The 27516-nt window shown below is 40.0% G+C and overlaps 1 protein-coding gene across 7 annotated transcripts in view; it reads right to left on the reverse strand.

Annotated features, from left to right (window-relative positions):
* Positions 1-870: 870 nt before the first annotated feature.
* Positions 871-27516, reverse strand: part of Tcf12 (transcription factor 12) — a 282155-nt gene continuing 255509 nt past the window's right edge. For 4 of the 7 annotated variants that reach the window (XM_052713818.1, XM_052713822.1, XM_052713839.1 and 1 more), the window contains 8 exons: positions 25290-25363; positions 24262-24333; positions 23196-23402; positions 14397-14511; positions 13596-13758; positions 11144-11376; positions 7000-7153; positions 871-3181 (listed from right to left, as the gene is read on the reverse strand). In XM_052713818.1, coding sequence (XP_052569778.1) covers positions 7011-7153; positions 11144-11376; positions 13596-13758; positions 14397-14511; positions 23196-23402; positions 24262-24333; positions 25290-25363 — 1007 coding nt within the window. In that variant the 3' untranslated portion in view covers positions 871-3181; positions 7000-7010. The remainder of the gene's footprint in view (positions 3182-6999; positions 7154-11143; positions 11377-13595; positions 13759-14396; positions 14512-23195; positions 23403-24261; positions 24334-25289; positions 25364-27516) is intronic. The other 3 variants (XM_052713833.1, XM_052713858.1, XM_052713826.1) reach the window with 2 other exon arrangements.

A 27516-nucleotide genomic window follows, 5' to 3' on the forward strand; every position in this document is an offset into this window, starting at 1 on the left:
AAGGCAGGTAGGGTTTCTGTAGGAAAAGTTTTAAGTCTTGACCAGTTGTAAGTGCTCCTGGACACAGGATTTTTCTGGGCTCATTCTTATGAACCTGTTAATGAGATAAGGTGACTAGCTCTCTAGATCTCATTTCACTTCTAACATCAGATCTTTTCTTCCTGCATGGAGTTTTTTTAGTTTATCATTTTGTATAAAACCAAACTACTAAGTTTATATTTATCAAATCACACAAGAAGTAAAATGATCTGTTGGGTCTCACATCAACACCAAAGTTCAAAACCCACCAAAAGAAGGGTTTGTCAGGGTCCCGAGGACTCAGTCTGCCTTCTTCATGCAAAGGACCTCCAGATGGTCCCTATCTCAGGCTTCCCATGAAGTCTTCACACAAATTCAATGCATGCATGTATACATGCATACATGGATGTGGTGTTAAAAACGGATGAAAGAGTTTTTCATAATATTGCCACCCCCCATCATGGCAGGTTCGATTGCTTATTTATTTTTGGTTGTAGGTGAGAGAAGAGAGACAGAAAAAATTGTGAAGGTGCTTTAAGAGCTGTTAATTTAAAAACCCTCATCGGAAGTCCTTTCCCATCGTCTTCATTCTTCTCTACATCTGCAAGAGGAGGTTTTCTTTGCTGCTGTGGACTTCTGTTTGTTCCACCTTCAGGAAGACTTAAGGAGCCAGCACAGTAGGGCAAGAGGAGAACCAGGGTTGGGGTGCCCTCTTAGCTCTCCCAGCCCAATCTGTCCTGCGGGGTCACAGTTAGTGAAGACAGGAGTCTTACTTGGGGGAAGGAGGTACAGAAAACAAAATACATTATTCTGTGGGAAACAGGAGTGTAAAAAACTCACTAGTTTACTATGTTAAAAAAAGGATGGCACATTTATTGCTACATAAATGTTATATACATACTGTGTTTTCTGTTACAGTGACAGAAAAAAAATTTGAACTTCTTGCTGCTGGTTGAAAAGTTTATCAATAATACCTTGAATTTGACACAGGATACAAAGCTGCAATAAACCAACAATGGGAACTGGAGAACAAGATGAAAAGCAGCTCATCTCCAACAACTGCTCTCACAATACTCCATAGGAACTACACGGTACGCTAGAACCTCCTATGCCTTAAAATGCTACTGTAAATTTCTGATATTAATGAACAGGTTATGGTAAATAACCCTACATTTTCTTTAACTACCTAATATAATAAAATAAAGTAAGAAACTTTTTACTGAAAATTTTTGATTTCAAAAATCTAGAAAGAGTAATATTTAGAATTCAAGAAATTTTCTTACAAGATTATTGTATAAAAGACTAGCTACAGTGAAAAATAAGCCAAATGTTTTTTTCTTTCTATTTTATGAAGGAAAGCTTCTGGGCATACTGCAAAGTCTAATATAGCGAAAAAGACAACAAGCTCTGAAGAAAAAAGGCCAGGCAGTGGCTTATGTTCACTCACACATCATAAGCAACAACTTCTGTTTTAGCCGATTAACACTGAAATGAAGAACAAGGCCACAGATAGAGTCTGATGGAACTGGAGAACATATGCAAATTAAAGTATACAAATTAAGTCCACTAAATTTACCAAAGACTGACTCGTTAGAAATAGTCCTGATGGAGGATCTGAAGTGCTGTTGAAATAGTTTTTGTTCTTTCAAATTCTCCGGAGTCTCTAAGTTACAGAACGACTTGGGGTTTTTCTTCCGTGTGCAGACTGCCACTTATACTGGCTCTAAGGAGTCACTTAGCCAAGATCACTGTGTTCAGCATATTTGTCTCTCCCAGGGCTGCTGTGGTGGAAGACAGATTTCATGGAAGTTAAGTGATTACTGTGTCTTAAATACAGCTCTGAAGGATTAGAGACAGAGGTGCTTTAATTCATAATGCTAAGATGGACTGACAGTACAGCTCAGCGTTGATCTGGCTCTTGGGCAGAGGCAGGCGGTTTGCAGGTGATTAAATCACCCTCCTGCCCTTCCCCCACTGACCAGCCACCCAAAGGACAGAGAAGTAAAGGCTAGGATAAGGAGATGTGACCATTGCTCTTGGATTCCATAGGTAATTAGCCTCAGAGTGGTTGTGTGCATTCATTACACTGCCTGTCCCAGTGACTACTGGGTTTTGTTACACTCACCATGATCATGGCCTGAAAAATCATCTTTGTATTGTATCGAATGCATTTTGTGCTTACTTACAGCTAACACTTTACAAGTACTATATTATGTAGTACTTACTGCTTGGAAAACAAAGCAATTTCTAAAAAGTAGACTCTTCCTTGTAAGTTACACTTTTTGCTATGATAGCTTTACTATGAAACCTAGAAGCCTGAAAAGTCTTAGTGATGATTAGAAATAAAGCAATGTTTATTTGGGGCAAATTCAGGGGACAATATTTCCCCTTTCAAAATCTCAGCTAGGCTATGGTCACAGATGGTGTCTGCTTGTCACCGTGGACACGGAACAAAGCACACGGGCTACAAGGAGGGCTCTGGACTGTGACCATGAACTGTGCAGACTCAGATCAAATATCACACCCACCAAGAGAAAATAAAAACGAGTGGAAAAACAAGAGAGAAATGCTATACCAAGTAATATTTTCCTATTTCATGGAAAACACTATTCATATGGCGAAGGTCGGAGAGGGCAACAAAGGACTCCCTTCCTTTTTAAGACACTAACAGGTATGCCGGGAATGCTAAGGGCCAATGGTTGCCACTGCTTTGTGAACAGCTTGAACAATGCTGGCATCAGCTGAGTGTGGATCAGCTTCCCACATGAACTTTTCCCTTTATATGTAGACCTCACAGTTCCATAACAATAAATAAAATTTGTAGTTACAATGCATTTGTCAATTCAGTTTAGGCACAAGGCAACTTCCACGCTGAGTGGAGAGATGAGACAGTCTCTGATTGTGCAGAAGCGACACATTGCTCACAGCAGAATGATGCGCTGCAAACACCTCACGGCCGACGTTCTCGATGAGCCTCCTGTCCTCACTTCTGATGGAAGTGTTGACCAGTTGCTTTGATCATAGGATTACATTTGAGTTTCTTGCTTCAAGTGTTTTGTTTTTCTTCTCCTTCCTGTCAGGTTTGTGTCTTCAGATAATCTGAGTTGTCCAAGTCTTTATGAGGAGAGGTCACCTTCTATCTAGCCTACTGATGACACTGGAACTGTGGCAGGGAGAGAGGAAGACAGTTAGCATACAGTTATTAAAAATAACACCACTCTCCCAAATCCCAGTTACTGGTCATTATATCTAGGTTTGCACTGTTAGTCCAAGTGACATACACAAGAGTCTCTTTCTTTTAAGGTTATCAGAAGTCCCTCCTCATGAGAGGGAGCTATGGCCCAATATACTCACTGGATGCCTGAAACTATGCAAAGTACTGAATCTTACTTGCACTATAGTATTTTTCCTATACATAAATGCTTAGGATAAAGTTTACAAGTTAGGCATAGTAAAATACAGGCAATGATAATAAAATAGAACACTCCTAACAATATATTGTAATGTAAGTTTGTGCTTTGGGGCCATTATTAAGTAAGATAAGGACTGCTTCAACAAGTACTTATGACAGTGGATAAGATGACCAAATGGCTACTTAGTGAGCAGCAGGTGAGCAGTGTATATGGAGTAGATACACTAGACAGAGCAAGTGTCTTCCTGGGCAGGATGGAATGCAATTTAATAATATAAATTTAATAAATATAAAAATAACTTGTGTTTTCTGGAGACATGGCTTGGAATTTGCTATAAAGATCAGGCTAGCTTAGAACTTATAGAGATTCCAACTGCCTCTGCCTCCTAGTACTGGGATTAAAAGGATGTGCCACCACACCCAGCCTTCATTACAAATTGTTTATGGACTACTGTTGGCTATAAGAAACTGGAATTATGGAAAGTGAAGCTTCCAAAGAAAGAAACTAGTTTGTGATTGCAAGAGTTTTACCTGATGTGTGTGTACAGGAGAGCTTGTGATTAAGAGCTTCTACAATAGTAGAGCCGGCCAATTATGCAAACTTCCATTTTGGGAACAGGTAAGTTGGCAATACCTGACCTCAGCTTCTACCAACTGACTGTTCAGCACTGTGATCACAGCACTCCCTCATTGCTGGCCCCAGCCCACCATGTTGGTTTGATTGTTTATACTCATTTCTTTTAAATAGAAAGTTCTGAAGCCTCAGCTGCTGGTCCACAGTAGGTCCTCACTAAATATTTATCTAAAGAATTTAAGAAATTACTTTATTAGTTCCAATTTTATACATGCATATGTTTCCAATACAATATATGTATTAGTAACACTGAAAAACTCTAATAAAATCACTTATAATGGAACAGTTTAGAAAGAATTACACTTTCATTCCCTTATTAGATGATAGACAATACTGTTAACAGTGATACTCTAGGGGGTAGAAAACTATTAAAAGCTATTTGGTTTTACATTGGTGGCAAATTGCTGGATATATCTGGTATATTTCCTAAATTATTACTACTACTAGTATACACGCAGAAGCACTTTTGTCACTGAGTGTCTATGTGGTCTAAGGTCAACTGGCAGGAGCTGCTTCTCTCCTTCCACCATGTAGATTCTGGGGATTGAACAAAAGTTGCAGGCTTGCATGGCAAGCACGTATAACCACTGAGCCTCTCAGGGACCCCTCAGTGAGAGTAGTTCCACAGTATAGAGAAAGATAAGGCTAGAGATTCCAAAGCAGCAGAAAGCAAAACAGGATGAGATCAGGAAGTAAACTGAGAGAGACCAACAATAGCAGAGGGAACAAGACAGACTTGTCCAGTGTAAATATCCTTTTCATAGGCTGGAGGAGACCCAGGACTTGAGCTCTGTATGAAGTTACTTCTTATTACTGCTCTTCTAGACCTAGCAACTATAAAGTCACCTCTGCACCGAGAAACAATGGCATGCTTTTATCTGAAGACACCGCTTATTTATGAAACAGATCAGTTCCTGTCTTTTTTCTTCACATGCATTTTCAACTGCAGTCTAATTTGATCCGAGTAGTAGTGACATAAACCAAATCCAACACTGACAGAGCAGTTTACTTACTTACTATTCTATCAAATTCCAGACTTTCATCTCAAAAATGAGATAGCCACAGAGCTAACCAAAGGAAACTACATTTGATATTGTTCCTGACTGTAGGGAAAAGAGGCCAGCTAAAGAAAGCCACTCTGATCCTGGAGCCCAGAACCAGCGAAAGAAACACTTTATCCCTGAACCCAGAACCAAGAAAAACATGCCCTGACTCTGAAACCAGTGCCAAAGAAACACTCTTTGTCCTTAGAATCAGAGCCAGTGAAAGAAATATGCCCTGGCCTTAGAATTAGGGCCAAAAAGCTAAAAAAGGTCAGTGAAAGAAAAACAGTTTGGCTCTGAGATCAGTGTCATCTCTTTCCCTGAGCAGGAAAAACTAACCAATCCCTAAAGAGAAAATCATCTCCCTGGAGAAACTCCGCCCCTAAGAAACCCTATATAAACCACCTTGCCTGGTCAGTTGTGGGCTGTTCTTTCCCACCCTGGTAGAGGCAGCCGCTCTCCTGGACTCCTCCTTCCCAAAGAAATCTCTTTCTCAAAAGAGTCTTGGGTATGAAGCTCTTCATTCACCAGTGCAGAGAAGAAGAACCTTGTTAAGATATCCCTTAGGGGGCTGAGCAAGATGGAGCAGGTGGTGATTGGTACATTTCTGTAGAAGTTTCCTTTTTAGTAGAGTGAAGCAAAAGAAGCAGAGCTCTGCTGGGAAGCCTCCTTAAGGAGCTGAGCAAAGTTCAGCTATGGCGGCTCTCTAGGTTTGCTATATCCTGTGGGGAGACCATCCCCCACAGCACCCCAACTCCAGGTATAGCCTGACTCCCCCAACAGTCAAGATACCTTTCCCTCCAGAGCTGAGCTGTCCCACTATTCCAATACAGATCACTGTATTCCAAATTATGTGACCTTTACATTCACCAGCTCCAGCTGCCAGAGCTATCCTAGCAGCTCAAGGTTATAGCATGACTTCCTGAGCAGTCAGGCTACCTTTCCCCACAGAACTGTAACACTTGCTTATACTGTTCCCATCCATTTGTCTCTACTATTTTAGATCTGTTAAAGAACTTAAGAAAGTAACTATACAGTACTGAAGGCAGGTTATAAGAATAAGTTATGCCTGGAAGTGGCAGCATATGCCCTCAATCCCAGAGCTTGGGAGGTAGAGGCAGGCAGATCTCTGTGAATTCAAGGCAGCCTGGTCTACACAGTGAGTTCTAGGCCAGCGAGGATTACATAGTAAGGTCCTGTCTCAAATAACCAAAAATCCCCAAAATGAAGTTATCAGTTCTACTCTTAACCCATGCTACTAGCTAAAATGCTGTTAAAAATATTTAACTATAGTTTACACTGATCAGCTTCCAAAATATTAACTCTGCAACTGAGCCTTCAGTAAATAACACCCACCAGAAAGAAGGCTACTTTGGGTCTATCACCTAACATCTTCACATTCATTCATCAACCATCTAGTGGTTCTAGAGGGTGTTACATTCACGACTACAGTGGCACAGAAACTGCATTTTACACTGTATCACTGAGCCAAAAGAAACGTGCAGGAACTATCCTGCAGAGCAGAGCCAGACTTGGCAGACTGCTCCACAGTGGCCCAGTGCTTGGGAATAGTAGGATGTGGAGTACGGGTAGGAGCAGAGACAGTCTGAGAAAGGAGTCACTGTGACACTGTCTTCTTGGGAAAAGCACACGTGCTGACTCAGAAGATCTGGCATTTCGTTATGAGCCACAGGCTATTCAAATGATCTGAACAGTAATTTGGTCTAAAATGACACTGGTTTTGATGAGACAACAGCAAGGCCCATAGATCACTGTATTCCAAATTATGTGATCTTTACAATCACCAGCGCCTGCCAGAGAACCGCTCCACAGTTCTAACCACTTTAAAATGAAGTGATCCCCTTGTACTTCCTTTCCAGACCCGTACGCACCTGGCTGATGTTTACAGATGACCCATAGGGTTGGTAGTTTCACTAAGCCCAGGATGGGTTCCTGGCAGCGTGGTTGGTGGCTCTGCTGACGCAGCAGAGACCTTTTCTTCTTCTCTTCTCTTAAGGCAGGCTGCTTTGGGGTTGAGGTTCCTCTCTATAGCAGGAGAGAATTGATATCAGTATGTAAGAAGGTGGAAGGAGGGGCTGGGGACAGGGCTCGGGCAAATGGCACAGAGATTGGATCTTCAGGCCTGACTGGTCTCTGTTACCCAGGCTAGCCTTTAACTTGTGGTTATCTTCCTGCCAAGAATAATGCCTGTTGGGTCTTAAGCTGAACGAACAGCTGTTGTTCTTTCTGTGAGGGTGATCAATCTCTGTAATTTCATTTTTATATTAAATCTCCTAATTTACAGAGGCAGCCATGATATGCTGGAACTAAATCTTCAGTATTAAATGAGATGTCAGAATTCTTAGTGACCATTTTGTATTTTATTTTATTATTTATTATATATATAGTATTCTGCCTGCATATATGACTGCAGGCCAGAAGAGGGCACCAGATCTCATTACGGATGGTTGTTAGCCACCATGTGGTTGCTGGGAATTGAACTCAGGACCTCTGGAAGAGCAGCCAGTGCTCTTAACCACTGAGCCATCTCTCCAGCCCCTTATTTTATTTTTTAAAAACCTTTTTATTTATTTTTTATTTTTTTAAAGATTTATTTATTTATTATGTATACAATGTTCTATCTGCACATATCCCTGCAGGCCAGAAGAGGGCACCAGATCTCATTACAGATGGTTGTGAGCCACCATGTGGTTGCTGGGAATTGAACTCAGGACCTTTGGAAGAGCAAGCAGTGCTCTTAACCTCTGAGCCATCTCTCCAGCCCTATATTTTATTTTTTGATTATTATTTAGTCTTCTAGGGTTTAGTCTGCTTGAAATCAACATGTTAATCTTTAAATAAATCTTGGCAAGTGCCATTATTTGTCAATCAAGTTCTTCTTATGGGTCGTGCTATGATAGGGTACACTGAATTGATATGAAGGTGATACCCTCTTTCTACCTGGAAAGACATCTGTGCTGCACCTCACATTTACCAGTTCAGAAAACTATTCCTTTGTAGGGAACACATGAATGCAAAGGAGACAGATGACCATGGCATTCCTTCCTTCCCTACCCTGATATATACACAGAATAAGATGACAGAGTTCTTGCTGTGGCTGTGGTATAGCAAGGACGGTGCTAAAACTTTTTACAGAAGACAGCCAAGATGACAAGATATGATGAGTGATGCAGGTGTCTCTCAGAAGTGAAAAGAATAGGGGCTACCATAAGAAATAGAAAGGTGGGGGCTGCAGAGACAGCTCAGCAGTTAAAAGCACTGGCTGGTCTTCTTGAGGCCCTGAGTTCAAACCTCAGGACCCACAGGGTGGCACAAAACTGTCTATAACTGTAGAGTCATGTGATCTGATGCCCTCTTCTGGTGTGCATATTTAAATGCATATACATGAACCACGTAAATACATCTTTAAAAAACAAGAAATGGAAAAGTAAGCATAGGTATCTTGCTTATGACAGTTTCTTACTTAATTTTTTGTTTCTGTTATAAGCATATGCTATAGGGGGCCAAGTGTCATATACATCAGTTTATGGACTGATTCAAAATGCCTTAATGGATACAAAGGGATCATTTAAAACTAAACGGTAATGAGTAAAACATTCACAGAAATGACAACTTTTTTGTATGTTTGGTTTTTTTGAGACAGGGTCTCACTATGTAGCCCAGGCTGGCCTCAAACTCAGAGATCTGCATGCCTCTGCCTCCTAAGTGGCACCACGAAGCAGGGAGGCTGGGGGGGGGGGGGGATGAAGGATGACTACTAGCTCTAGGTCTGTCTGCCCTAGGAGACTCCAGGTTGGGGTTAGTCAGATATAGTCTGGAGCATCACTGTAAACCAAAAGGGGCCAGACTAGGCCTACTAAGCCAGGTAAACAAAGTATGTCTTTACAGAAACTGCCGGGCTCAGGACTGCAAGTATACCAAGCCTTCTTAAATGAACATATTATCAAATATCTCAAATGCTGGAGCCACAGTCCAGGCCATGACGACATCAAGCTTAGAAGATACTGCAAAGGACCAGCACAGGCACCGGCAGCTGATGAGATACTGGGCAAAGGGCATCTGAATGCTTTCCAAGGAGTCTTGAAAAGGAGCTGTTAAGACAAAGGCTCTGGACTTCAGCCTTTTCGTCTGAAAACAGAAGAAAAGGCCTTCCTGAGATTAAAGCAATCCCTAACACAGGTGCAGGTCAGTGTATCTTAAGTTCATCCATCTCTAATCAGTAAAGAATCCCACAGACAGCTCAGAACACGTGAAAAAGTCAGAACTATCTTCATAACTGTATAGTTAGGAGTTAGTTAATAGGTAGATGGACAAGCCTGGATGTTCTCTCCGACTTGTTTCTGGTCTAAGTGCCTGCAGAGGACTGCTGCAGAGTCACAGGTTACAAATGAACAAGGTCTACTTGTGAAAGGCAGGGTTTTCTAACTTTTTTCAAATAATGAAACATTTCTCATTTTAATGGCTTGGATTTGAACTAGGTATTTCCACTCTCAAAAGTTTTAAAAGAACAACTCTTTCTTTCAGCTCTAATGCATGTGGGAGTGAAAAGGTGCTGAACAAGAATAAATCCTGGCAGTTTTGCTGATCCCTCAGACTTCCATTAGCTTTAACAGTAAATTGCTGGTGAAATCAGAATTAAAGTACCACGGGCTGAAAAGGGAAGGGAGACCGTGTCTGGGACTTCTTCACACTGGTACCCTGTTGCCTTCAGAGTGGGGCCAAGTGTTCATTACAGTTCAAGAATTGGGGGTGGGGGGTGGGGGGAAGGCAGGCAAGGCTGGAGAGATGGCTCAGCGGTTAAGAGCACTGGCTGTTCTTCCAGAGGACCCAGGTTCAATTCCCAGCACCTACATGACTGCTCACAACTGTCTGTAACTCTAGTTCCAGGAGATCTGACATCTTCATACCAATGCACATAAAATAAATTAAAAAAAAAAAAAGAATTGAGGGTGGTGTAATAAATGAATATGAGAATGGCTGGCTAAGGAAAGAACAATGTTCCCGTTACCATCACATGAGCAACAACCAGCCTTTGTGTGTTTCACAGGAGGCTGTAATTCTTCAAGATCTGGTGTCATGAATATTTATCCTCTACATACACTTCTAGGGTTTTGAACAAGATGAGCACATACCTGGTTTTAGGAACAGGGTGACTATGCACCATTCATACACATCAAACATATCAGAAGGACATAGAGATGAAGAATTTTCAGCTACTATCAATTTTTATGAAGGTTTGTACCAGTGATTCCCTGAGTTGTCATCTTCAGTGATGCTGAGGGATTATGGTCGTAGTTTTCAAGCACTTGCCTACTCTACTCTATTTAAAACCCAATACAAACATTTAGATAATCCAACACAAACAGGAGGGAGAGTGAGTTGCTCACAAGCAAATGTGGTTCAGAGCAACGTTTATTAAATCCTTGCAAAAAGGTTGCAGATAAAGCATTAGCAACTGATGGACTATACAGGTGATTGCTGAAAGACAAGCTAGATGGTGGAACCCCCAGGGCAGAAGTATCCACTATTTGATAACTGCTCAGCACAGAAGAGCTGTTGTGACAAATACACACTAAACAAATGAAGTTTTAAAGCTTTTGGGGGATCTCATCAGACTTCATGAAAAAGGAATAGTTGCCTCAATCAAGTGTGAACCCTTTCAAACCAGACACATGTGACACATGGGTGTGTCTTAGAAGTTTATGGCATTTCTAATAGAAATCAATAAAGCAGCCCTGAGATCTGACATGGGTGTAAAGGACACTAGTGTGATAAAGACAGAGAGGAGCTATATTTGTAGATGCCCCAGGGTAAAGCATGGGAGGAAACCTAGCACCGAGGAAGGAATACAACGTGGTTCAGAGAGGAGTGCAGGTCTAGACAAATAAATTCAGCAGTGAGAGATAGACACTGAGTCCTTGAATACAGCAGTATTCAGAGAATTTTCAAACAACTTGCCTAAGCAAAGCACAGTTAACAAATGTCTGACTGTCTGTCTCTGCTGGACTGACTTACCTCTGACTTGCTGTTCTAGACTAAGGATGACTGCCACAGCCTGATGAAGAATGAGGAGTTTTGTCTGAGGTTTTTCACTCTTCAAATGAAGCTGACACATTCGGCCAAGCTCCTTGAATGCCTCATTAATATCCCGCACTCGCAGGCGCTCTCTGGCATTGTTAGCCATCCGCCTTTCCTTCTCCCTTTCAATTTTTTGCTCTGGATTCAGATCCTCATCTTCATTGGTACTGCTGGAAAACAGTAGAAAGAGTGTCTATGAGCTTCGCTATAGATCTGCTGACTGTGCCAGATTATAAAGTATGCAGGTGAAAATGGAAAGTGTAACTCCCACTCGACAAGAGCAACAGCTGTACTGCTGTGCCTGGGTAGTCCTTTCCTTCTTCACTGCACCTGAGCAGTCATTTAGTTAAGTTGTACCACAATTTTAATACATTTTTCATCACACATTTTAGCATAAAGGCCTCTCTATGAAAGTAAATTATTCATAAACAAGAAACGTAACTAAATTCTACCACCTTGTTATACAGATTGAATCTACACATCAGCAGCCCCAGTGTTACCAGGACCAGTTCAACACAGACTTTCAAGTCTACATCCAATCTACAGACCCAGAAATTGCATTTTAGCAGGCCCCAACTGATTCAAATGCCGAGTGTTGAAGGTCCTGACCTGGAGCAGGAGCACATCATGCACTGTGGCAGTCACCTGGTGCACAAGGGACAGAAGACAAGACAGATGGGCTCAAAACATAGTTTTGATGTTGATGATGTGATGGTGGAAAAACTGGGAGATTTGGGGGGAAAATTTTTTTTTTTGAAGGACAAACTGGCTTATATGTATTTCTGGCTATTTGGTGCTACAAAGTAGAATCGAGTAGTTGTGACAGGGACATCATGGCCCATAAACTGCAAGTATCGATGATCTGGCCCTTTAGAGTAGAAAGTCTGTTGATTCCTAATGGACATGGAGAGAAGAAAGGATACAAATTATCTCTTAAAATTTGTTCAGAATAATAGCACTATGAGTCAAGATGCCTAGAAGTGGTTTTGGAATTCTCCGATTGAATTTACTTTCTCATTTACGTCCTTCCTATGAGTAAGACATATATTAAAACCATAGCATTGTAAAAATTCATTTTTCTCAAGAGAAACATTCAGGCTTTGAAAGCTGTGAGAATGCCAAGGGCAAAGGAGCTCTTTGTTGGGTGGAAATGGAATAAAGGGTCATGGTTTCCTTTAGCTCCGTCATTGCAGTCTCCTCTGCATTATAATATAACACACAAAACATATTAATTATCAATACCTGTAAGGGATAGATATATTGTTGACAAATGATTCATATACCATAAATAAGATGCACTGAAAATACATTAAGTCCTGGCTGGGTTTGGCTAATCATGTGTGTAATCCCAGCAACTTGGAAGGTTGAAGCAGGAGGACCATGAGTTCAAGACGAGCCTAGGCTACAATCACCTAATTTTTTTTTTTTTTTTTGCAATATTTCCTTTTTTCTTTTTTTAAAGATTTATTTTATGTGCACTGGTGTTTTGCCTGCATGATGTCTGTGTGAAGGTGTTAGATCCCCTGGAACTGAAGTTACAGACAGTTGTGAGCTGCCATGTGGGTGCTGGGAATTGAACCCAGGTCATCTGGAAGAGCAGTAAGTGCTCTTGACCACCGAGCCATCTCTCCAGCCCCCACCCCCACCCGAAATCACCTAATTTTAATGTAAAACTAAAACTTAAGGAAGACACACAAATCATTTGAAAGTAATGTATTAATGTGTCTAAATTCATGTTTGAAAGCAAGTCAATTTTAATTTCCAGAAAACTCTTCCTGAGAGTATCACTCTATTCATTTTTACATTTTTCTCAAATTACTGCTGAAATCAGGGAATAGCAAACCTACTCTATGAAGGGCCAAATGGTAAATATTTCCTGTTTTGTGAGCCAAATGGCGTTTGTGGTAACTACTGAAACCTGCCAATGTAAAGCAAACCTGGCCACAGATGACATAAAACCAAAGCATACGGTGGTTTCCAATAATACCACATAATAAGCAACAGGCTGGTGCCTGCATGAACCACAGTGGAGTCTGCCATATACTTAGTTCTTTAATAGATTAAATATTTACTGGCTGACATAAAGCAAACAGTTGAACCTGTCCTCTCACTGCCTTTTTTATAAACTTTGAGCAACTGAGACAAGGCAAGCAGTTCCTTTTTCTACGAAGACACAAAGGGGTGTGAAATCACACTTTCAGTCAAACATCCACATGCCTTCTCTTTAGAGATGGGAGGATAAGATGGGTAAATATATATATAAAAAAATCACTGCCTGGCACCTAGACTGTAGTTGGCTATTACTAACTCATGACACCCTTTAATGTCCCAAAACTTTTTCCCTCTAGGGCAAACGTGTGAGATTTAAGGGCTGGACACTAACACATACCTTGTTCTACCTCTAGACGAGACCTTGATGTCTTTTTGGGAAGACTCATCATCTGATTTCATGTCATCTGATGAAGGAGGCTCATGAAGGTTCTCATCTTTTTCTTTGTTTTCAGTCTTGATTTCTGTTGGAACAACATTTCCAGACTGATTTTGCAAGCCACCTAACAAAGAGGGAAAGAAACATAAAATGTAAGTCTAGATTCACATGTTCCAATCAAGATGGTTCAAAGCTTTCTAGAGGATAAACTTGGGGTTTAGGTTGTATGAAACATTCTGGAGGTAAAGGAATGTACATTATTTAGAGCCAGAAAGAACCTGTCAGAAACTAGTGGTCAAGAAGTCAGCAGTCCCAATTTTATCTAGATATTTGCATTTTTCATAAATCTATATTGTACCAAGGACCACAGTTTTTTTTTCCTTTAAAAATTTTATGTCTCTCCAGTTCTATTAGAATCTCTAAAACAACATATTGTAATTCAAAGTTCTCAACAGACTAAGAAATCTATTTCTCATTGACTGTAGGGACTGTGCAGGCTCACTCATGAGAGGAAGTAATCAAGAGGCAGGACAGGAGCAGAACAGACAAACCACCACTGTGGTTTTCAACCAGCTCCAGCCAGTAGAGAGTTAAGGTGACTCTGCCAAGATGGCCGAATAAGCACTAGACAGTGACCCTCTGCATTCACAGGTAACACTACTATGTGAGAGTCTGATCCACAGACATCAGTTCAAATGGACAGGACAGGATTCCAAAGGACATTGTTCTCTACAGTACTACTCAAAAAATGACAGAAGTTACCTCTGTAATTTTCTGGTGTTTTATGGTTCAGGTCTGTGTTTGAGGCAGCAACAGTACTAGACAGGACTGAATGATTACCATTGAGACTGACTGAATCTTCCCGATGAGGTCCAACCTAAAGTGAAAGACAACAACAAAAAGAAGTCACAAAGTAGCCAGTTTTTTTTAATTTACTTTTTGTGATAGGTCAGCCTGGCCCCGAACTCCTTAATTCAAGTGACTCTCCTGCCTCAGTCTTCTGAATAACCAGGATTACAGGCCTGCACCACTTCACTCGGCTCTGTTTAAGTCTTATACAGGATTTTATAGGGAATACAGTACTATCCACCTGAATTTAACAACTCTTTTCGGGCATTACTTTTTCTGAATTTCAGTGAACATTTTAAAATACTTGACAATAAAGTATTTGAATCCTTAAGTTTCAAATTTTAAAATTCCATGGAGTGTTGTTAGTAAAAGCCAAAAGGGCTGCCAATGAATGCCACATCCTAGCTAGATAAGACACTCTAAAAGAGACAGGACTAGAGAGCCATAAGCCCCCAAACCTACTCTACACACCTGCTCTTGTGTTGAGTCAAACAGCCCCACACTGGAGGTACTACTGGTATTCATCTAACTGGCATCTTCCCACATATACAGCAGCTTATTTTTCCTCCCTCTCACCTGTAATGCAAACCTAAAGCAAACTAAAGGCTTTGCATCCCTGGGCATGGAAATCCTCATTTTTATTCTAAAGCTTTAAAAAACGTAACCCAAGCTGTAGCTGACCCAAATGAGAAGGAAAAGCACATTAACACCAACCATTAGATAGTGCACTATTTTAAGAACAGTAGCAGACTTGTCTACTGGAATATTAAGGCTTTAATTAAATAGTTTACTGCCTGGATTAGACAGGAGAAATGTTTTTCAACAGATCCTTCAGTCTTAACAAGTTATCAAGCATTGAGTACTCCAAGTAATTGGTGTACCTTTTTATCTTTTTATGACTGTGGATTTTATCCTAAGATGTATAAATATCCTCATGTGGGTTTATCCTTTGATTTCCTGTGAGCTAAATGAAAAGACCCAAAGCAGAGTTTCGGGGGGGTCATCTGGCAGTGGGTTTGCTTAGAGTATATCAGGTGTCTACCACACTTTTAAAATACTTGTCTTTTACCCTTAGTCTCATCTTTAATGTACTCTTTAGTTACTTTTTATACAAAATTATCTGAGGATTAGCCACCACTGAGAATTACTCTGTCACTGTTCCCTTTGGATATTCAAGTCTGTACTTTTTTCCCATAAACCATGTAAATTTCATCATGCATTAGAATCATACCTTAAAGCAGAGAGGGACCATAAAAATGACGTCAGACTTCCAACCTCTTCCCACTTTTAAAATTTCGGGCTTTAGATTCCCTGTCCCCATTAAAGATTCTAAAAACTCCTGAAGAACTTGGCCTAACAGTCAGTGAAGAAAGAAGATTTAGGAGAAACTTTCAGCAGTGTCATGGGACTCTGACATAAGACAGCCTGGTCAAGTCTGTCCTTAATGCTTACTGGTGCCTTCTTCCTACTGACTGCTGAGAAGGAGGCCACTTGGAAATCCTATTCTAGGGGCTGAGGTCATACAAGCCTGAGGACAGGTATTCAGATCCCTAGCACCCACATAAAGGCTGGGTGGGAATGACAGCAGCTTGTAATCTCAGGGCAAGGAAGACACAGGCAGAAGATTCCCAGAGCAAGCTGGCTAGCTAGAGGAGCTTACTTGGCAAGCTCTGGGTTCAAATGAGAGACCCTGACTCAATATATACTATAAAGTGGGGAGCCAGGGGGGAGACACCAGCTGTTAACTTCTGACACATGCGTGCAGGCACGCACACACCCCATGAACACACACAAAATAGATCTCATTTTATGAAAAGACATGGGATAAACATAACATACAGCTGCTATTTTGAAGTGCGGACCTATTTTAAAGGTGAAATGCCATAGAGGAACTTAGTTCAGAAAATCTCTGTGAGATAAAGCAGAAGCTGAACTTGCTGTGAGTTTGTGCACTTAAAACTTCACCAGATCTTGTTAAGAGATGCTAATTCTATTTTTATCTAAATTCTGAATTTATCAAAAACAAAAACAAAAAAACACCAAAGGAAATGGCCTTACGAACTTCAAAATACACAAATATTCAGTCTGCATCACACAAGCAAAGCCCAGCCTAAGCAGTAACAGCTGAGTTGTTCAGAGACAATGCATCTGCTGACTTCCCATTTCCTTTGGCTTCAAAAGCACCATTAAAAGAAAACCAAACTTTTTGCACCTTAATAAAAAGTACTGTACGGACTCTCTTCCTAACAAAAGGCTCTGCAGCAAAGGGTCATTACTTTTTCCTTGAAAGAAATAAGGCAAGGTGTCTTATTTTGGAATATAGATGCTAGCAAGTATTTTTGCCTCAATGGAACAAAACAAGGTTATTTTCTTACAGGAACTCACATTACTGGCCTCCAAAAACTTTTCAATTGACATACGTAGTAAAAACATAAACCTTTAAAATATGGTCTCAGACTAGCAGAAAGCTTTAAGTCTGGAGTTTCCCATGTTAATGCAGTCAGCAGAAACTTTTTCTTTGTAACTTGATTCTCCTTTTTCTGAAGAATTTGACTTCCACAGTTTTAATAGTTCTCTTTAACCCTTGCCAACCCTGGCTCCCAGAGCCTTCCTTTAATCTGTGGCTCCACAATGATATGGCTGTCTACATGAACAACAGGTGTATAAACAGTTCTTTGTCTGCACCCAGAGCCTGTGGGCCAGCCAGATAGGACCATTTTAATTGTTCATCTCGTTAGCATACAGCTGACAGGCTGCTACTCCTAGGGGAGCAGCAGGGAAGGCAAACCCCTCGGCCTGCTATGCTCTAAATTTCCATCTTCTAAGAACCTCACTTCAGAATAAAAGGTCCAACCTCCTGAATGACTCGTCTTGTACACTGGGCCTTCACAATGTGTGCACAGCTTGACTTTGGTGGATAACCTACAAGGAACTTCTTTTCATTTTTCAATCTGGCCAATGACTTTAGTACTCATAATGGAAAACATGTTAAATCTAATTAGTTGATGAATTAAAGAACAGACTTCAAATTTATCAGTATGAAGTTCTCTGTGTTCTAGTAACTAGCCCATCTGTACTACTTGCTGATATTACTGATTTTACTATGACCATTATCAATATATAGACTAATTACATGACTTTAAATACTGTCTTAAAATACTCTGTTGGTTTAACCCATTTGTTGTTTCCTTAATCTTTACATTTCCTTAAGTGTATAATTTCTATTATTTTCCAAAAATTCTAAATTATTTCTAAATTTAAAAACACTATCTAAACTGAAAACAAAAAAATCAGAATTTCCATTTAGGGGAAAAATGGACTAAAACAGGTGGAGTGGTTATAATTCTTTTATTTAGATGAAACCTAGACACATAATTTTCTATAGTATGGAAGCCCATACTAGAATTAACTCCTGTCCAAAAGGGAAAACAAGAATATTTAAAGTTAGGAGGGCTGAGAAGCCTGCTCACTTGGCCTTGCAAATTTGAGGCTCTGAGGTTAGATTCCCCAGAACCCACACAGGAAGCTGTGGCAGGACAGACACACAGTCCTACTGACAGGAGGCAGGGACAAGAGGATTGCTGGAGCTGCTGGCCAGCCAGCCTGATCTGTATGGTCAAGTTTCACACCAAAAAGAGAGCCTGTCTCAAACAAAAGGTGGCCAGTGATTAAGAAAGCCAGGTAGGGTGGTGCACACCTTTAATCCCAGCACCCGGGAGGCAGAGGCAGGGGGATCTTTCTGAGTTCCTGGCCAGCCTGGTCTACCGAGTGATTTCCAGGACAGCCAGGGCTACATAGAGAAACCCTGTCTTGAAAAACCAAAACTTACTAACGAAATAAATGATACCCAATGTTGTCTTTTGACTTAGGTATACATGCATGTGCAAACATGTGCAGCCAATTTGCCCCATACAAAGATTCCAAATTATTTTAGTTAAGTGACAAAAGGCTAAGAAAACTCTGAATAAAATTTTATTATATTTTCTTGACACCAAAACCCTCAAGCAATACCAAAAATAATTTTAAAAAAATCTATATAAACTTCTATAAAACAATAAAAGTAAGATATCTATGGAGAGAATTTCATTCTGTACCATCAAAGACCTTTTAAGAATTTTAAAAAATGTTGTTTATTATTACTACACAACACCGTATATGGGTAGAGGTCAGGGGACAACTCTGTGAAATAATTTCTCTCATTTCTATGTGGGTTCAGAGAATTGAACTCAAGTCTTCAGCCTTGTGTTGTCTGCTGACAAATGCCACAGAGGCACCTTGCTCATTTCATTAACTTTTTTAGGACTGGCATCAAGCTTCGCTGGCAAACAAACACAATCTCTATCTCTCTTGGCATGGTCTGCACCTGCAGTCGAAATCACTGTCTTAATGTTTTGTGAAGGACACAGGCACTGGCAAGATGCTACCTTGCTGAACACAGGTCCCCCCAACCCCCACCCCCCCACAGGATTTCTCTGTGTAGCTTTAGCTGTTGAGGAACTCACTCTGTAGACCAGGCTGGCCTTGAATTTACAGAGATCGCCTGCCTCTGCCTCCTGAGTGCTGGGATTAAAGGTGTACACCACCACCATTACCACTGGGCTTAGAGAAGGCAAAGGTTCTTAACAGAAGAACTACTTTGCTGACAAAGAACAATGGCTTAAACTATCCATACAGACTTTATACTAATGGTAATCTTGTTCACTGATCTATTTGCTTTGAAGGCCTGAGAGATGAGCTACTGTTCCCACTTTGTTGAGATGCAGATTCCCATCAACTTTTTGATCCATTTCAGCACATCTTGGCTCATCTTAAATACTTAAAACTACTTCTACAAAACTCCCAAAGTAGTTATTAAAACAGCTTATCATGGTAGCACACATCTTTAATTCCAGCACTTGGGAGGCAGAAGCAGGATCTCTGAGTTCAAAGCCAGCACCAGCCCAGTCTACATAGTGAATTCCAGGGCAGCCAAGGCTACACAGTGAGCAGCCCACCTAAAAATCAAACAAACAAACAAAACAAAAACTCCAAGAAAAAGGAAAGCAAAGAAGAACAAAACAAAACCTAAAAGGAAACCATGCCAACCTCCATTTTATATATTGGTAAGTCAATTTATCATCAAAGTAAGGAACTGACAAAGCAGGCCTGTGGATAAATCTTGTCTTCTTTTTTTTTTTTTTTTTTTTAAATAAAGGCACTTATTTCTGTAAATAAATGATACTGGAATTTAGCTGTGTTCATTTTTTTCCCCATATGTCAAAGGCTGCTTTGTTTTACAACGTCAGATTGTGTCGTTGTATGGACGGGGGTAGAGCTCAGTATTACTAAACATACCCTAGACTCAATCCTTATTCTCCCCAGAGTCAAAGAGTGTGACAGATTTTATGCAGGATGCAAAGCAGAAGACGGCTGCTATGCCTTCCATCTTTCCCTTCATACAGAGCATGAGTCAAATCTTTTCCAAATGCTAGGAAAGAAACTAGTATCATGTTTAAACCTACAGTCTGGATACTCATCTACAGTAATGTCCTTAGAATAAACTCACCCAACAAACAAATACTATTTAAATGTTCTGGTGAGTTCCTGAAGACATGTGTGTCTAACAGAGTAACTTTACTCTTTAAGTTATAAATGGAGTGATGGCCAGGTGGTGATGGTACACACCTTTAATTGGGAGGCAGAAGCAGGTGATCTCTGAGTTAGAGGCCAGCCTGGTCTACAAAGTGAATTCCAGGACAGCCAGAACTACAAAGAGAAACCCTGTTTGGAAAAACCAAAACCAACCAACCACCCAAAGTGATGAAAATAAAATTTTTTGAGGAAGACTGTCTCATAAAATCCTATAATAAACTGACTACTTCTGTGGTCATTTTATAAACAACTATTTTTAGAGATCAAATACAAATATTAACTAATGTTAAAAAGTATTCACATTTATGATAAAAAGGGAAAATAGTTTTAGAATATGAAACCACATTTTTTTTTTTCTTTTCAGTCAGTTAGAATATATGGTCATGAAGGACAATAAAGAGATTAACTCTTGAAGCCGAATGAAACAGATACAAACATGTGTCCCTAAATCATACATCCTGTGAGAACAAGGTTGGGTACTGAGCACATGAGCAAGGAAAGTTGAACCTTCCTGTGATCACCTATCTACTCCATCTTTTGGTTTGCCCTTGGACGGATGAGAGACAAACACTGGCTCACCAGAGGGGGTCAGATCCTCTCAGATCCTTTCTGAGTATAAGTCTGTAGCAATGCGTCATCTCTACAACTAGCATACTATGGACTGTTTATAGATAGGGTGGAGAAGGTAGGCAGGAGGTGGCAACTTAACCACCATGTGCCCTCTAAAGACGTGAGAACTGAAAAGGTCTTGATACACACTGAAAACAGCTTGGGCTTAACTGCTGTGGCCTGGATGTTGCTGCTCTTACAGAGTCAGAGTCACACTACTTTTTATGAGATCCCTTTTTTCAGAACACTATGAGGCTTTTTCTCTATGCATGCAGACCTCTGTGAGTTCGATGCCAGCAGGGGCTACAAAGTGAGTGCTAGTAATAGCAAAAAGTAAAAAGCTTAAGAGGGAATACAGGGGTTGGGGACTTAGCTCAGTGGTAGAGCGCTTGCCTAGCAAGTGCAAGGCCCTGGGTTCAGTCCTCAGCTCTGGGAAAAAAAAAAAAAAGGGGGAATACAAATTGGAAATGCTTCAAAGGCCAACCTGAGATTTAAAAACATGATTTTCAAGTCATTCTGCTAGAAATAAAGGTAAGTAACATATCAGCAACTTGTTAGTAATCTGATTTTCTATATCTATAGTTGCAAAATGCCATGTTACTAGTCTAATTAGACCACTACAATTTTTTTTTTTTGAGACAAGTTTTCTCTATGTAACACTAGCTGGCTTTAAAATCAGAGAACCACATGCCTCCTCTACCTCTCAAGTGCTGGAATCAAAGGCATGTGCTACCAAGCCTGGCTCTACTAAAATATTTCTAATAGTCACAGTCAAGACAATTCATATCTGAGTTTAATAATTAATAAATGTCTTCATATTAGTTTATCAGCAAAAACTAATTTAGAAGGTGGTTAAAATTCAAGATTTCCTGACACACAAACCAAAACACACAAGACAAAAAACAACATCTCAGGCAGAGCCAGGCGGATCTCTGTGAGTTCGAGGCCAGCCTGGTCTCCAAAGCGAGTTCCAGGAAAGGCGCAAAGCTACACAGAGAAACCCTGTCTCGAAAAACCAAAAAAAAAAAAAAAAAAAAAAAAAACATCTCTAACTGCTAAAACATGAGGTGGAAATACTGAGATAGAGACCAGGTGGCTGTTTGCTGCATTCTGTGGACATGCAAATGTGAAGACCTGGAACCAATACCATTTTACAGAAATCAGGCCATCAGCATTGGGGTACTTAATTACTGTGGCGATAGGAGAGTTTTAGCCTTGATCACATGGCTTATAGCCTGAAATCTGTTTCATAGGAAAATATTTTGTAGCATGCAGTGAACTTTAAAAACCATGCAATAGCCGGGCGGTGGTGGCGCACGCCTTTAATCCCAGCACTCGGGAGGCAGAGCCAGGCGGATCTCTGTGAGTTCGAGGCCAGCCTGGGCTACCAAGTGAGTCCCAGGAAAGGCGCAAAGCTACACAGAGAAACCCTGTCTCGAAAAACCAAAAAAAAAAAACAAAAAAAAAAAAAACCATGCAATAAACATGCAAACATATGGTATCAGTCACACAGCAGATTCAAAATGAATCTTTAAAAGACAATTTGAATGAAAAATAATGTAAGATGAAATGTAAGGATGAAAAATCATAATTCATTTTATGTACACAGCTTTAGAAGTCTATTCTTCCTTTCTAAAGAATCACCATGTTTTTAAAAGATGGATCAGTCTAAAAGAGTTTCCTTTGCTTATTCCCTAACAATCATTCTAGTTGCTCCTTTATCCCAATTTTTTTTCTTGATTTGGAAAAAAGGTTAAATCTGGACCTGTATAAATTAAAAAGTTTCACTTTTTAAATTTTTGCTATTAAAGGCAAGTTCTAGATCATAACAAACAACTTTTCTAGTCTAGAAAAGTTTTCTGAATTAGAAAAATTTCTTCCTAGACTAGGTTGTTTTGTTTTCGTTTTTTCCCCTAAACAGTGGTACATGAACCTACAAACGTTTAGGTACATGAACCTAAAACTGAACCTAGGACCTCATACATGCTACAGAAGTGCTCAATCATTGAGCCACATCTCCAGCCACCTTTTTACTTTGAAACAGGGTCTTACTAGGTTCCCCAAGCTGCCCTTGACCTTGCTCTTCTCCTAGCTCAGCCTCTGAAATAGCTGAGATGTCAGGCCTCTGACACTGGTCCCAGCTAGACTAGGGCCTTTAAAACTCAGTCTTGCTTTACAGGCTACGCTATTCATTCTTCCTACCCACTACCCAAGGCATACGCTGTCATTCCAATGAGTATGTATCTGGAAAAAAGATCAGGCTGAAGCTAACAGATCTCTGTAGAAAGTTTCTTCTTTTTGCATGTGGCCACAGCAGAATTTGACAGATGGTTGCCAATAATGGAAATTTTAAAAGGCTCCTTTTAACATTCCATTCAAGAAAAGAGATGCTCCTCTAACCCTTTCCTCCAAAATTTCATGAAAAATAATTAGGATAATAGGAGTTATTGCACACAGATGAGCATCATTTACCATTGAAGCTGATCGACTGTTTGTAACAAGGTTTGATCCTCCATAGTTTGAACTGAGATTTCCAATTGGTGCATTATGGGATGGTCCCAATAAACTGTGTATATCACTGTGGCTAGTAGGCAGACTGGTAGAAGGTCCAACTGCATGGTTCCGCAGCACATGGATAGCATCATCCAGTCTGTCTAAACGGTCCTCCATTCGAGACTGCTGTAGGAATCAAAACAACACAGGGTGGTTACTGCTGGTATCTACTCAATTTACTAAGCTTCTACATCTCCTATTCAGGGATATCTGGAAGGCAGCAAGTGCAATGCAGTATTAACTTGCTTCAAAAGTGACTACCTGCACTTCAAATCAACAACAACAAAGGCAGCTATCTTCAGTCACTGCTTTATAAGACGAATTTATCAACCTATCAGGTTATTTCTTTTAGTTTCTATAATAAATGAAGGCTACTATGTCAATACTCAATTACAGCTGATAGAAAGGGACAAACTGTACTTTAACATGATCTTTGGATGATGTCAATTTGGGGAAAGGCTCTCAAATCTACTTAGTTTTTAAGTTTTAGGTGAGAAGAACACACCTTATCTTCAATAGTGTACACATCAGATAAGCTTTTTTTTTTTTTGGTTTTTCAAGACAGGGTTTCTCTGTGTAGCTTTGCACCTTTCCTGGAACTCTGTAGCCCAGGCTGGCCTTGAACTCATAGAGATCCGCCTGCCTCTGCCTCCCGAGTGCTGAGATTAAAGGCGTGCACCACCACCGCCCCAGATAAGCTCTTTAACAAAACTGAAGAAAAGACATCTACTGCCCAGGTCACACATGCCTTATACACAAACACATTAGGATTCTGAAAACCAAAAGCACATGCCAGTAGAGCTCTTAAAAGAAGCCATTCTCAACAGACACATCTACTTCTAGCACTGCTACAAGAGCTGCAATGCTCATCTGTTTGATTTTTAAAAGACGCTGGAGTCTGTACAGCTTGATAATTTTAAATGGATAAGGGACGTTTAAATAATTTAAACACACAGAAAAAGGCACCATCTAAAAGAAATAGTACCTCACAGACATCCTTTAAGAAGGACATTGCATCTTGCAAATGCTCGTGAAGTTGCTGCTCAACTCGATTTTTCTGGCAAAGTCAAGACAGAACAGGAGGCAAAGCACAGGTTAAGATTAACTCCAAAAGAGATGAGGAAATAGCTGATGTGCTTGTTGGCATAACCTGTTAGTAAAGTTAATGTGGAGATCTGCAAGGTCTACTTGTATTAAGTTCTGAAAAGGCTGGGATTTAACAGGGACTCACAAGGTTAGCATTTAAACAGCACACACTGCTTGGATTTGCTTGCAAAATATGTGAGAAGACAACTTCTCCTCAACTTAAAATATTTTGTTAGGCACAGAAAAAGTGTGTTTCTGTTTGCAACCTAGAATTACTGAATGATAGTGTGACTTAGCATATCACCAGATCGCACTCATTTGTTTATTTTTATTACACTTTGTGATTCTGGGTTACAAATGTAAGCACACAAAAGCAACAGTAGTGAACACTCTACCACAAATTCTTCACCTTGGAGGACTAGTCCTATCTGTCTGGCAAGCCATGTTGTGCTTGTGCGATATGTACGTTTTTATTATAAGACGATACCAGAAATACTTTTATAATAAAAATTCATATCAATTAAAAGTATAATATAAATATAATAAACAACACATGATTTTGAATCAATGGATTTGATTTGTCTTTTTAAAAATAAATTTCCTCTCACACATAAACATTGACAGTAGAAAAATTAAGTCTTATATTTTTCAAAGAAACAAAAGTCCTTCAGTACTCCTTTAATTCCATTTGTCTATATAAGTCTTATGTCCCAAAAAAACAGATGACAATAAGGACACCTAAAGTATCATATTGTCTACTAAATCGGGTCATCTGTTAGCAAAGAATTCGTGAGTAATGCTATCCTACTGTTTCTTTACTGTTATATAAGACTTAGAAACAACAATAGCAAAACCACTACTAACAAAAACCCTCTGAACCCTAAAGCAAAAGTCTGTAACAGCTGAAAAGACAGTAGAGGCTCTTACCAGGGAGTGAAGTGAGTTTTCATAGCTTGGGGATGAAGGTGCTTGCCCTCCAGCTCTGGGCCACTGACTGGTACCTGTTACATCAAAAAGTATTCATATGTATGGATGAATTCAATGTCTTGGTGATGTTAAGGAAAGGGTAAAATACTCAGTAATAATAAACAAATAATGGAAAGCTTGTTTACCATTCAGCATAATATTAGCAACTTATAAGCACAAAACATTGGAAAACTTTTTAATATACCAATTTAGTAAGGTAATTAAACATGAAAAAGTCCATAAAACACAGCTAGCATTATGTTTGTATATTCTTTAGACTTTGTCTACACACATGTGCATCTTTGAATATGTACATCTCTTTAAAATGTTTGCTTCCCCATAATGGCTTTACAGTGTTTGATAATGTTATTAATGATGACATTAATACTTGCTGTTTGTACCATGATTTGCTTAATTACTCACATCTTATCACTAGCAATTTTTTTTCCCTTTGAGACAGGGTCTCCCTATGTAGCCTTGGCTGTCCTGAAACTTGCTATGTAGACCAAGATGGCCTTCAACTCAGATCTGCCTGCCTCTACCTCCCAAGTGCTGGGATTAAAGGCACGTGCCACCACGCCCCAGCTGGGTTTCGACTGAGCAGCAATGCTATTCTGATTGTTACCACAATATATATGAGATTCTTCCTCTGGGGAGTACATTTCCAAATGAAGTAGTATTTCTCAACTTAAAGAGTGTATACACATTCATGTGCATCTTCTGACAGTGCCCCTAGCCATGCATGGATGAAGCAGTTTCAAAGGCTAAAATGTACTAGGTGTACCAGCTAAAAAAATGTTTAGGTGGGGAGATAATCATACGCTAAAGACCCCAAATTATTGATACAAAAAATCATTTCAACCAGACGGTAGTAGCACACGCCTTTAATCCCAGCACTCAAGAGGCAGAGGCAGGTGGATCACTGTAGGCCAGCCTGGTCTACAGAGTTCCAGGATAGCTAAGGAAACACAGAAAAACCCTGTTATGAAAAAAACAGAAAAAAAAAAATCATTTCAACCATTTTGGTCCAATCTTCCTCCAAAGTCTTATGTGATCAGTCTGTGACAGGAGCCAGATCATCCGATCAGGTGCTCTGAAATGTTTGAAGACATGACAGTCAGCAGGCACACAAATGCTTTGCCAAGCAGGCAGTGTCTGTGGTTCCTCACAAGCTTAGTGATGATGGTACATAGGAATGCACTGCATCAGTCACATGAGAATTCTGCACTCAGAAGACTGTATATGTATGTTGGGGACTGAACCCAGAGCCTCATACATGTTAAGCTATATTCCCCAGCCTTATATTTATATTTTTTGGATAATGATAAAGAAACCATGCAACAGGTCATCGAGATGGCTCAGTGGGTAAAGATGCTTGTAATCAAGTCTCACAACTGAGTTTGATACCTGAAACCCACATAATAGAAGAAGAGAACTGACTCTTGCTAGTTGTCCTGACTTCCAGATGTATATATCATGATAGGTATGTACACACACACACACACACACACACACAGAGAGAGAGAGAGAGAGAGAGAGAGAGAGAGAGAGAGAGAGAGAGAGAGAGAGAGAGACACAGACAGAGAGAGAGAAACCATGCAAAGATCTACCTCTAATATCACCCATTTAACTATATATTAAAAAAAAAAAGATGGGGGAGAGGAGAGGAGGAGAGGAGGGAGGAGTAACTGTGGTCGGGATGTAAAAAATAATAACAAAAAACCATTAAAAAAAAGACACATACTTAAACTTACTTTGTTGTTGTTTTATTATTGATTGGTCTACACACTGTTACAACACAAGTTAAAGCAGAATATTAGTAGGGCTAAGTCAGTGATAGACATCTCTTTGAACTTCATACAAATTCTGAGCTACACTTCGTGGACAAAGGTCCTATAACTGTACTAGTCACCTAATATTTTATGTTGTTGATCACAAAGGGGATGATGAATAGTTAAACAAGGCAGAGCTAGCTCAAAAGTCAGCACCATCATCTGGTAGTATCAGCAGGCAGTTAGTGGAGGCTGGGAGTGTGGTTCAGTGGTAGAATACTTGCCTAGAATGTGTAAGTCCCTAGGTTTGATCCCTAGCATGGTATATACATTTTGGTATACACAAAAATAAAATAAATAGTTTTATCTTAATCTACCTTATAAAGATGATCTTAAGAGATATGAAAGCATGCCTC

This window comes from Peromyscus californicus, unplaced genomic scaffold, assembly GCF_007827085.1.
Source record: "Peromyscus californicus insignis strain IS unplaced genomic scaffold, ASM782708v3 Scaffold_11__1_contigs__length_118956290, whole genome shotgun sequence".
NCBI lineage: Eukaryota > Metazoa > Chordata > Mammalia > Rodentia > Cricetidae > Peromyscus > Peromyscus californicus.